At 42.7% G+C, this 13,118-nt stretch overlaps 1 protein-coding gene across 1 annotated transcript in view; it reads left to right on the forward strand.

Annotated features, from left to right (window-relative positions):
• The first annotated feature begins 5,422 nt into the window (after positions 1–5,422).
• Positions 5,423–13,118, forward strand: part of tex264a (testis expressed 264, ER-phagy receptor a) — a 47,859-nt gene continuing 40,163 nt past the window's right edge. Inside the window, exon 1 of the mRNA XM_026308120.1 lies at positions 5,423–5,910. Within this exon, the coding sequence (XP_026163905.1) occupies positions 5,653–5,910 (258 nt within the window). The 5' untranslated portion in view covers positions 5,423–5,652. The remainder of the gene's footprint in view (positions 5,911–13,118) is intronic.

The raw sequence follows: 13,118 nt of genomic DNA on the forward strand, positions 1-13,118 counted from the left end.
AAATAAATGTTTGTGTGCACACAAACATTAAACCAAGCTGGTGATGTTTTTATTCGTATATATAATGAAGTTTCAGGCTGCCTTTTCATGGGTGGCTATGATCTGACTGCTTGTGATATTAACATCCCTAAAACTAAAATGAACCAAAATCACCATCCTGACAAAACTCAATCACAGTATGTGTCCCAACCTCATGTTAAATGTGTCCCTGTCTTTTATTCTTGCTCGTTACACCAGTTCCCTCCCAGCAAGGGATAAAACAATGGGTTTTTATTGTCTGTCTCCTCAGGAGCTGGTTGAGAGCAGCCATGACAGAGAAGAGCCAGATGTCACTTCCCCTGCACTTTACAGTTTAACCTTCTCTGTCTTGCATTAGATAATAGTATGATACAAATAGTATGAAGCCCTTTAAATGCATGTGAGTGTGGAATAGCTCCATATAGGAGCATTTAAACCAGTTGCACTAACTAGCACGGAAACAAATGCAAGAAGCAGAGATAAATGCAAGAAACGGAGATAAATGCAAGAAGCGGAGATAAATGAAAGAAGCGAAGATAAATGCAAGAAACAGATAAATGCAAGAAGCGGAGATAAATGCAAGAAACGGAGATAAATGCAAGAAGCGGAGATAAATGCAAGAAGCGGAGATAAATGCAAGAAACATAAATGCAAGAAGCGGAGATAAATGCAAGAAACGGAGATAAATGCAAGAAGCGGAGATAAATGCAAGAAACTGAGATAAATGCAAGAAATGGAGATAAATGCAAGAAACGGAGATAAATGCAAGAAACGGAGATAAATGCAAGAAGCGGAGATAAATGCAAGAAACAGATAAATGCAAGAAACGGAGATAAATGCAAGAAGCGGAGATAAATGCAAGAAGCGGAGATAAATGCAAGAAGCGGAGATAAATGCAAGAAACATAAATGCAAGAAGCGGAGATAAATGCAAGAAACGGAGATAAATGCAAGAAGCGGAGATAAATGCAAAAAGCGGAGATAAATGCAAGAAGCGGAGATAAATGCAAGAAACATAAATGCAAGAAGCGGAGATAAATGCAAGAAACGGAGATAAATGCAAGAAGCGGAGATAAATGCAAGAAACAGATAAATGCAAGAAGCGGAGATAAATGCAAGAAACGGAGATAAATGCAAGAAGCGGAGATAAATGCAAGAAACGGAGATAAATGCAAGAAACGGAGATAAATGCAAGAAACGGAGATAAATGCAAGAAGCGGAGATAAATGCAAGAAACAGATAAATGCAAGAAACGGAGATAAATGCAAGAAACAGATAAATGCAAGAAGCGGAGATAAATGCAAGAAGCGGAGATAAATGCAAGAAACTGAGATAAATGCAAGAAGCGTAGATAAATGCAAGAAACTGAGATAAATGCAAGAAGCGGAGATAAATGCAAGAAGCGGAGATAAATGCAAGAAGCGGAGATAAATGCAAGAAGCGGAGATAAATGCAAGAAGCGGAGATAAATGCAAGAAACTGAGATAAATGCAAGAAACAGATAAATGCAAGAAGCGGAGATAAATGCAAGAAACGGAGATAAATGCAAGAAACGGAGATAAATGCAAGAAACTGAGATAAATGCAAAAAGCGGAGATAAATGCAAGAAACAGATAAATGCAAGAAGCGGAGATAAATGCAAGAAACGGAGATAAATGCAAGAAACGGAGATAAATGCAAAAAGCGGAGATAAATGCAAGAAACAGATAAATGCAAGAAGCGGAGATAAATGCAAGAAACGGAGATAAATGCAAGAAACGGAGATAAATGCAAGAAACTGAGATAAATGCAAAAAGCGGAGATAAATGCAAGAAACAGATAAATGCAAGAAGCGGAGATAAATGCAAGAAACGGAGATAAATGCAAGAAACTGAGATAAATGCAAAAAGCGGAGATCAATGCAAGAAACAGATAAATGCAAGAAGCGGAGATAAATGCAAGAAACGGAGATAAATGCAAGAAACGGAGATAAATGCAAGAAACGGAGATAAATGCAAGAAGCGGAGATAAATGCAAGAAACGGAGATAAATGCAAGAAACTGAGATAAATGCAAAAAGCGGAGATAAATGCAAAAAGCGGAGATAAATGCAAAAAGCGGAGATAAATGCAAACAGATAAATGCAAGAAGCGGAGATAAATGCAAGAAACGGAGATAAATGCAAGAAACGGAGATAAATGCAAGAAACGGAGATAAATGCAAGAAGCGGAGATAAATGCAAGAAATGGAGATAAATGCAAGAAGCGGAGATAAATGCAAGAAGCGGAGATAAATGCAAGAAATGGAGATAAATGCAAGAAATGGAGATAAATGCAAGAAGCGGAGATAAATGCAAGAAGCGGAGATAAATGCAAGAAACGGAGATAAATGCAAGAAACGGAGATAAATGCAAGAAGCGGAGATAAATGCAAGAAATGGAGATAAATGCAAGAAGCGGAGATAAATGCAAGAAACTGAGATAAATGCAAGAAACAGATAAATGCAAGAAGCGGAGATAAATGCAAGAAACGGAGATAAATGCAAGAAATGGAGATAAATGCAAGAAATGGAGATAAATGCAAGAAGCGGAGATAAATGCAAGAAGCGGAGATAAATGCAAGAAACGGAGATAAATGCAAGAAGCGGAGATAAATGCAAGAAATGGAGATAAATGCAAGAAGCGGAGATAAATGCAAGAAGCGGAGATAAATGCAAGAAACGGAGATAAATGCAAGAAGCGGAGATAAATGCAAGAAGCGGAGATAAATGCAAGAAACTGAGATAAATGCAAGAAACAGATAAATGCAAGAAGCGGAGATAAATGCAAGAAACGGAGATAAATGCAAGAAACGGAGATAAATGCAAAAAGCGGAGATAAATGCAAGAAACAGATAAATGCAAGAAGCGGAGATAAATGCAAGAAACGGAGATAAATGCAAGAAACGGAGATAAATGCAAAAAGCGGAGATAAATGCAAGAAACAGATAAATGCAAGAAGCGGAGATAAATGCAAGAAACGGAGATAAATGCAAGAAACGGAGATAAATGCAAGAAACTGAGATAAATGCAAAAAGCGGAGATAAATGCAAGAAACAGATAAATGCAAGAAGCGGAGATAAATGCAAGAAACGGAGATAAATGCAAGAAACTGAGATAAATGCAAAAAGCGGAGATCAATGCAAGAAACAGATAAATGCAAGAAGCGGAGATAAATGCAAGAAACGGAGATAAATGCAAGAAACGGAGATAAATGCAAGAAACGGAGATAAATGCAAGAAGCGGAGATAAATGCAAGAAACGGAGATAAATGCAAGAAACTGAGATAAATGCAAAAAGCGGAGATAAATGCAAAAAGCGGAGATAAATGCAAACAGATAAATGCAAGAAGCGGAGATAAATGCAAGAAACGGAGATAAATGCAAGAAACGGAGATAAATGCAAGAAACGGAGATAAATGCAAGAAGCGGAGATAAATGCAAGAAACGGAGATAAATGCAAGAAGCGGAGATAAATGCAAGAAGCGGAGATAAATGCAAGAAACAGATAAATGCAAGAAGCGGAGATAAATGCAAGAAACGGAGATAAATGCAAGAAACGGAGATAAATGCAAGAAACTGAGATAAATGCAAAAAGCGGAGATAAATGCAAGAAACAGATAAATGCAAGAAGCGGAGATAAATGCAAGAAACGGAGATAAATGCAAGAAACGGAGATAAATGCAAGAAACGGAGATAAATGCAAAAAGCGGAGATAAATGCAAGAAACAGATAAATGCAAGAAGCGGAGATAAATGCAAGAAACGGAGATAAATGCAAGAAGCGGAGATAAATGCAAGAAATGGAGATAAATGCAAGAAGCGGAGATAAATGCAAGAAGCGGAGATAAATGCAAGAAATGGAGATAAATGCAAGAAATGGAGATAAATGCAAGAAGCGGAGATAAATGCAAGAAGCGGAGATAAATGCAAGAAACGGAGATAAATGCAAGAAACGGAGATAAATGCAAGAAGCGGAGATAAATGCAAGAAATGGAGATAAATGCAAGAAGCGGAGATAAATGCAAGAAGCGGAGATAAATGCAAGAAATGGAGATAAATGCAAGAAATGGAGATAAATGCAAGAAGCGGAGATAAATGCAAGAAGCGGAGATAAATGCAAGAAGCGGAGATAAATGCAAAAAGCGGAGATAAATGCAAGAAATGGAGATAAATGCAAGAAGCGGAGATAAATGCAAGAAACGGAGATAAATGCAAGAAGCGGAGATAAATGCAAGAAGCGGAGATAAATGCAAGAAGCGGAGATAAATGCAGGAAATGGAGATAAATGCAAGAAGCGGAGATAAATGCAAGAAGCGGAGATAAATGCAAGAAGCGGAGATAAATGCAAGAAATGGAGATAAATGCAAGAAACGGAGATAAATGCAAGAAGCGGAGATAAATGCAAGAAGCGGAGATAAATGCAAGAAATGGAGATAAATGCAAGAAGCGGAGATAAATGCAAGAAGCGGAGATAAATGCAAGAAGCGGAGATAAATGCAAGAAATGGAGATAAATGCAAGAAGCGGAGATAAATGCAAGAAGCGGAGATAAATGCAAGAAATGGAGATAAATGCAAGAAGCGGAGATAAATGCAAAAAGCGGAGATAAATGCAAGAAATGGAGATAAATGCAAGAAGCGGAGATAAATGCAAGAAACGGAGATAAATGCAAGAAGCGGAGATAAATGCAAAAAGCGGAGATAAATGCAAGAAATGGAGATAAATGCAAGAAGCGGAGATAAATGCAAGAAGCGGAGATAAATGCAAAAAGCGGAGATAAATGCAAGAAATGGAGATAAATGCAAGAAGCGGAGATAAATGCAAGAAGCGGAGATAAATGCAAGAAGCGGAGATAAATGCAGGAAATGGAGATAAATGCAAGAAGCGGAGATAAATGCAAGAAGCGGAGATAAATGCAAGAAATGGAGATAAATGCAAGAAGCGGAGATAAATGCAAGAAACGGAGATAAATGCAAGAAGCGGAGATAAATGCAAGAAACGGAGATAAATGCAAGAAGCGGAGATAAATGCAAGAAGCGGAGATAAATGCAAGAAATGGAGATAAATGCAAGAAGCGGAGATAAATGCAAGAAACGGAGATAAATGCAAGAAACGGAGATAAATGCAGGAAGCGGAGAAATGTCATGATGTTCTTTCTGCCTCCTGGGTCAAACCACTATAATGATAAGGGGGGGGGGTCTTGACCGTAGATGCATATGCTTTGGGAAGTCGCTATGGTTCATATGGATGAAGAAGATAAACACTGAGACATTATTTAGCTCCAACATACTATGTTCATATCTGACATGTTGACGGTGTGATCGGTAAAAGCACAGTGACGGTTTAATGAAACTACAGCTCCCTGCAGCGCGGACACGGATGGTCCATCCAGGAAGCATGTCCGACTGTTTGGGGAAACAGCATCAACAAAGTGTCTTGAACGTGAACCCGAGCGACTGTTTTCTCCTCCGAGCAGGTCGTTGCGTTTGTCAGAGACACGTTTAGCTCCGACTCTCGGTCGGACGCGTTTCCGTGTTGTGGTTCGAGCCCAGGAGGCCGCAGTGTCGCTGCATCCGGACGAGGACGCGAAGCTTTGGCAGATTTTTCCGCAGCTTGGAGAGATGTCTGATCTAATCCTGGTGGTCCTGATCCTCCTGCTCCTGCTGTGTTTGACTGTGACCGTCGGGGCTTTCCTGCTGTACTCGGGGCTCCTGTCGGACGTGGTGATAAAGACCGGGCCGCCTCCTATCAGGAATGTGACCATCGCCTATAAGTTCAAAGAGGGACCGTACAAGGACTGCGGGTCGGTCTACACTGAGAGCTGCAGCATCGGGCCCAAGCTCAGCTCCATCGGTGTCTACTACGATGACCCCAAACAGGTGAGACCCGGCACCTGCTTGACGTCAGTCTACCTGGGTTGACACGTGACCTCGAGCCATAACAACAACAACAAAACCCAGTGTACTTTGTTCCCTGATAAGGTTTTAGGCCCAGGTATGTTTTGGCACCTGGAAAGAGCCTTAGAGGTCACTCACACCTTCGTCTTCATCTGTATAAATCATTCAGTATGTAAGGCAGCACGGTGGGTTAGTGGTTAGCCCTGTTGCCTCACAGCAAGAAGGTTCCTGGTTTGAAACCCATCAGGGGCCTTTCTGTGTGGAGTCTGCATGTTCTCCCTGTGCTTGTGTGGGTTTTCTCCAGGTACTCTGGTTTCCTCCCACAGTCCAAAAACATGTATGTCAGGTTGATTGGTGACTCTAAATTGCCCATAGGAGTGAGTGTGAGTGTGTGAGGTTGTTGGTCTCTATGTGGCCCTGTGATGGACTGGGGACCTGTCCAGGGTGGACATGTCCAGCCACAGTTTCCCAGAAAACAAGGGGACGTGTCAGACGTAGACTGAAGTTTATTAATCCACAAGTCGCTGTATAGTAAGTTTTGCATTTGACCCAAATGATACCACATGGTAATTCTTTACAAACTCATTGCTGAATAAATGATGTAACATTGTAAACTTTGTCTTTTTGACTGTCGGTTTGGACACAGAAAAAAAAACAGATTAACATTTTCTGATGTTTTACAGACTAAACACTTTTCAACACACGAGTCAGTGATGCAAATATACGTTGGACCTGCGGCTAATCCCACGTGGGATGAAGGAAGTAGTTCATTTTGCAACAGAGCGAACGTTCACCACAAGAAGTAGATGTAACTCAGCACGTGTGACTCAAGGGGTTAAATGTAAAGGAGCCGAGGCTGAATGATGAAAGCAGTCAGCTGTTCAATGCCACGTTGCACTGTTGATATTTTTTCCCTCTTGTCTGTGGCTCCAGCTCGTGTCGGCGTCTGACTCTGACCACACTGCAGGCTGAAACGTCAGGCACAGCTTCTTTAGGTGCGTCTGAAGAGAGACGACGCTCTAAGCTGTTTACACGATCCTTTGTCGTCCTGACCCCGACCCAAAAACCAACCTTTGTGTGAAGGCTCGCTCCTTGGCTGAGATCTGTTACGGTATCGTGTTCAAACCTCACACAGCGGCCGCTCAGACGGACCAGCTGTTCCAAAGACTAAACAGAGGCTCAGATGGGACCGAGCTTTTGCGGTGGCAGCACCAAAGCTGTGCAATGAGCTGCCCTTCCACCTGTGACAGGCCTCCTCATGACCCGTGTTTAAATCTCTTCTTAAAACTCACCTGTTTCCAATGACCTTTGACCCAGTCTGAGGTGTTGACACTATTTATCTTATTTTGATTTGATCTGTTTGGTGGTTTCTGGTGTTGCTTTTACTTCTCCTTTATGTTTTTATCTTGTACAGCACTTTGGCCAACTTCAGTTTTTAAAAGTGCTGAACAAATAAGGTTGCAGTTGCAGTTGCCACCGTTTATCTCAAGTGGTGTTCTGATCAACAAGGAACAGACGGGAATGTTTGTTGAGTTCCCAGCTGGTATGTGAGAAGGACACAAACATACGACAGCAGGTAAAACCTGCACGGTGGCAGAATATTGAATATTGTTACACGACCTAAAATGAAACTACCTGTGCAGCTCTTTGTTTTGAATAACCTTTATTGTGCTGACATTTGAGCGCAGCGTTAGTTACAGCTGGTCTGAAGAACAGTAGGTTTTTGGCACATCAGCCAAAAGGACACAGAGACCCAGTCTCTGGGGCAACGACTACAGTGTTGGGGGCCTAGTTAGGATTATTAAAGTCTGCTGTCTTTTGTTGTTTCTGCTAATGAGATCACTGTATGTTGTAGAAATCAGTTCTGTCAAATCGGATCATATATCCTGTGAGGAAGAAAGATCGTGGCAGCTCTTTGTAATTGTCTTTCTGCTTTGTGTCAGATCTGCTGATGTTTGAGCGCTGAGGTAGTTGTGGTGCCAGAGCCTCTGTAGCTCGCGGTCCTTATGTGAGTCAAGGCTTTTAATGGAAACCCTGACTGTGAGTCATACCACTGGAAAGTTGAGTCTCACTGAGGAGCTTTTAAAACTTTTCTGCTGCTGTCAGTTTGTGGAGGGTTTGGATCATATGCAGCCATGACAGGATGTTCAGAGGTTTGTGTCACCACCAGACCCAAGACGCTCTTACTTCTGTTGGGCCTGACGTCTCTGTCTACGATCTTTGTCTAGTTTTGACAGAAGCTGTTTGGTGTATGACGTAAGAATCTGTGGGCCAGGAGTCTGACTATTAAACAGAAACCACAAAAGTGTTTTTAAGGATAGTCTCAGAATAAAACGTCCATGGTGGTAAAACACAGGCCACTGATGTAAGATTAGAAAGTGCGAAATGTACCGTTGTCTTCTCAACAATCATTTTTCGGGCCTGATCTGACTCGACTGCGTGTGTATAGTGTGTGAAAATACTGTTCATTGATTAGTCTGGTGTATTATTTTTATGAGATGTACTGTGTGTATGGTAGGAAGCCTGTTTGCTGTACAGTGATGGCCACCAGAGGGCAGTATTAGCATTGAAGTGGAGTTTGTCTGGGAGGCAGGAGAAAACCCAGTTGATCTTTGTACCTAATTTACTACCATGGACTAAGTAATGTGACTGGTTATCCATTCAGTTAAAAAATGACCATAATAAAATAAAACTGGATTTCCAACCTGCCCAGGTGGCAGTGTGTTAATATTGGGTCATTTTTATATATTCCCATAGTTTTCAGTCCTGGCTCTGGGTCTAGAGTAGAGCTGGTTTTCACCAGTCAGTCATTTCCCTTCACTTTGTGTTTGAACTGTAATGTAGTTCGAGCTGATGACATGATAAAAGCTAGCAGGACTCTATGTCCTGAGGGCCGTGATTCCCATCTAACTACAGCAGTGGATCAAAAGAGCAGGGTCCGTTACAGTAGCTGAATCTATATGTGGCAAGTGTGACGGCTCTTTTGATGCTTGTCGACTGTTTCGTTTCAGCAGCCTGCACCGCTAAAGTCTCACCTCGCTGTGCGGAGGCAATCGAGCTAATTTGCACTAAATCTACAGTAGTTGCTCTTCTCGATGGTGCTGGTCCGTTCAGTCATGGATGTGGTTGCATGTATTCTTTTTAATTGCATTAACACTTTATCTCCAAAGCCCTGAAGGTTCAGGGTTTTGCTCACAGGGATCAGTTGACTGGATGTTGACCCACAACATCGGAAATCACCGGGTCCCTTCAAGGCAGAGTTGCCACGGGCTCAATAGTGATGGAGCTTTAACCACATATTGATCAAATCCCAGACTGGATAAAATCCAGTCTAAATCATTGGATTTCTGGGTTGTAGCTCTTTGTTTTGTTGTTGAAAGGAATAAATAATCCACAGGCAGGCTTCCTGTCTGTGAGGAATCTCCCGAGCAAAATCCATGAAAAAGAGCTGACAGCAGCGAGTCCCCCCGAGGCCAGTGTGTGTGTCACGAGGGGAAAAACACAATAAACCACTACAGAGTAAGGAACTCAGTAAAGTAGTAGATTAGTGGTTAGTACAAATTTATGGAAGGACCATTTCTGTCTGGAGCGGTTATACTCCTGTTCTTACTGCAGCTGCTCTTTGGCTCGTGGTCTGATCTACTAAATTCCCATTTTGTTTCAGCTTCAGAAGTGAACCTACCCGTGGTTCCCCATGACAAGCAGGAGAAAATGAAATGTCATGTGCAGACGAATATGGGAGTGGCAGTGAGAGATGAGGCGAGGTGCGGAGCTGCCTTGGAAGAGGGGTATAAATTGGTAGGAGTCTGACTCACCTTGAGAAGCTCGCCGTGCTCCAATTTATCAATCGGAATTTCAGATCAGAGCGGCCGGCATCGCTGCACACTCAGTCAAATTTATTAGCATTTTACTGCCGCTTGTCTGTGTTGACAGCAGCAACATGAAAGGTTGTGGTGGTGGATGGGAGTGGGGGGGGGGGGTGTGTGTCTTAGCAAGGAGCTGCTGCTTTTAAAGGTAGATATAAAATGAGAAAAATATACGCTGGCTGATACTCTGAAGTTTGGTCCCGCAGGTCTTGAAGTCAATGTTATGCAAGGCTGTGGACAGGATGGTGCTCCCTGTAGCAAAGCACCCTGTTAATGTTTATGCAGTATCTCTACAGTCTGTCAAATACTGCACAATAAGAAAGCAGCAATCCAGACTCAGTCTCTTAAATGGGAAATTGCCTTTGAGTGCAGGAGAAAAGACATTATTCCCAAGCTGACGTGTCAGTCAGTGAAGGCCAAGTGGTTAAAAATGTCTTTTGCATTATCAGTCCTGCCACACGCTTTTCAGCCTGTGTTACGACGCACAGGATATTGGATTAAAAATATTTATGAGAGCGGCTTATGGGGAGCAAGGAGGCGCTGAACATTTGTAGAGAAGGAAGTAAGCCTGTGCAGAGGAGGGAGCAATTCATTCATATCTCTTATTAGAGAAGATTATCTGCCTGCCCTATGACATCTGGCTGGAGGAGTGCCACGCTATTTCCAGCTGGCCAAGGAGTGGTGAACCAGCTCCACAACTGTGGTAAAGGAAAACTGTGTCCTGCCTCCAGCAGGCTGCTGATCCTCGCCAGTAATTATACATGCCAGAACTCCCAGGATGCCATGTGTAATTACCAGCTAGGTCTGAGCACAGCCTAAAGGGACAGAGCTGCACTTGGTGAAAGAGAGAGAGAGACAAAAAACATTTCCACTGGCTCCTGACTCGAGGGGCCGTCCGGGCCCACGCCTCGTCACCGCAGTGGATGTATAATCTGATTTGGATGCTTGAGGACCCTCTTCCAAAGTAGGACATATAGATGTTTTCAACTTTGTAATTCGAATAAGTCTTGATTTTGTTTTTGCACATGTTGCAGTTACAATGGGCTGATATTAAATCAGCCAGTGTGATGACTGATTTTGCTTTGTGCCCAGATTCTAAAATGACCCTCACTAAATGTGGACTTGCTAAATCAGTTTGCTCCACTGCGATTTCTGCTTCGTTAATTCCTTTGCAAACAGCTCGTCACAGCGTACCTGTGGTCCCAGTGCTTTTCAGACCTATTAGTTTCAATTTTCTTCCTGGTCACTTGGTCTCTGCTGCCTCATCTGCCTGTGGGAGGCGTGAGGCTTCTAATTGGCCGAGACACGTTATCGCTTTGACACACTGAGGCAAAAGACGGTTTCTTATCTTGTTGGTCTTCTGTTCTTCTTGCTGCCCATGTGTCAGGTTCTTCACTTGTTCACGGACGTGCCCTAAACACCATCTGTCTTGGTGTTCCAGATATGGGAAAGAAAATGATTCAGTGAACCACTGAACAGAAAGAGAGAGCTCTCCAGCAGAGGCAGTGACGTGTACTGTTTGTGCAGTTCGTCCGATGCAATTGGACCATAGATGAAATACGATTTTTTGGGCTGTTATCTACTCTTCACAAACTTGTAGTGTTCTTTATGAATGCTGCGTTTGCTGCTTGTCATGCTTCACCGCAGATGTTGATGTGAAGACAGCATATATAGGCCTGGAAAGGCTCCAAATTTGCAGATTTATTGACTGCAGTGCAGTGAGAGACCCCTGTTCAATCACAGCCTCTTAACTCCGCTCTGGCACAGCGATAAACCCAGTTTGCCAACAAGAGCATGAAGGGCAGGCGTCATGTTTGGCTCTCATTGTCAACACTTGTCAGCATGTTGTCATTCACATTACATATTTTAGAGTGCAACCTGTTCAAAAAATAAAAGTGCCTTCATTTGAAATTCATGCTCTCTAATAGCAGTGTCCTAGTCTGTTTACATGGTTTACTGTTCATTATGGGCTGACTCTAAAGAGCACCGGTGTAATCGCTCCCACTGCTAATTTAAATGAGCGTTTTGTTGACTGGTCACTTGGTGTTTTAATGAGCGTGGTGATGGTCTCTTTCAGCAGAATATGGTGAGCTCAGTTCGATTCTGTCTTTAATCTTTAAGAGAGTTGGCTGCTCGCCTTGTTTGAGTCTGCTAACGCTTCAGAAATGACCACGTGTAAAAACAACGCATCCCAAGTGGTGATATCCAGGAGGGAAAAGATGGAGGGCCAAGAGCAAGTGAGATGAAGTGAGTAAATCCTCATTACATGTCTGCTAATAAAGAATTACCTCTGTCAGGCATACCGTTTTATTGTTAGAGAGCCCTCATCCATCAAAAAGGCCCTTGTAGCCTCAAGCAAAGAATTGCTTTTGAAATTACTTTTTCTCTCAACAGGTCCCTGGAGACCTGGCTTAGGGGAACCAGGTAGGGAAAGGAATGGCACTATTTGTGAGGGAAAGCCAACTTACACTCCCACGGGTTGTGATTGCTACCAAAGTTGGCTGTATATATGTGTTTTGGTCTAATTTAATAAGCCACTTTAGCGTAGGGACATGTAGGAAATGAACGCTTGCTGCACATGAATCCAGCTGAGACATATTCAGATGAAATCTGCACATAGCTTCACTGTGCATTCATTGGCATTTACAAGTCACCATTAGCTGCATCGCTTTTCTGCGGCTTAATATGTCGGTGTCCAGTCACTGAGGTAAAAGCTCCACAGTCTTCCCATTATCTGATTCTCTTCTTCTCACGCAGGCCAGTCAGAAGTCACAGTGGGCTTTCCTTAGCTGCCTGTGAGAAATGGACTCACGCTGTCTCCGTGAACACACGGCTTTAGCAGCGGATGAATTTTAGAGTGGACAGCGTCTGAGAATTTCTATCTTTAATGGTGTTAGAATTTCAAACGCAAACAAAACAACTGTGGTGGGAAAGACGAGGCACGTCGGTGGAACAGTCTTCCTCTCTCTCCTAATTGCCTGCAGTCTCCAGGGTGTGTTATCTGGTGGGAAGCAGAGATGAGATGGAGTCAGGGCAGCTGTTTGTTCTTGCCACAGTGTAGGATGTGAATGATAGCCAGAGCCCTGAATGATATCATTAGTGAGCTACTGGTTTGGCTGCCACGCTCTAGTCCTTGAGTGTGGACAGCATGAGAGATAGTAGAGATGGTAAGATACTGAAACAAGACCACGGGAGGACAGTTGTTATTACCTCTGTATTGAATGGTTATTGTTGTGGTCTTATCTTAGACCACTGGGTGCTTTGGAGTCGTGCTGTACCCGAGTGCGACTGACAGCCCTTAGAAACAGAAGGCAAAGACATTAT

Source organism: Mastacembelus armatus, chromosome 5 (genome assembly GCF_900324485.2).
Source record: "Mastacembelus armatus chromosome 5, fMasArm1.2, whole genome shotgun sequence".
Taxonomy (NCBI): domain Eukaryota; kingdom Metazoa; phylum Chordata; class Actinopteri; order Synbranchiformes; family Mastacembelidae; genus Mastacembelus; species Mastacembelus armatus.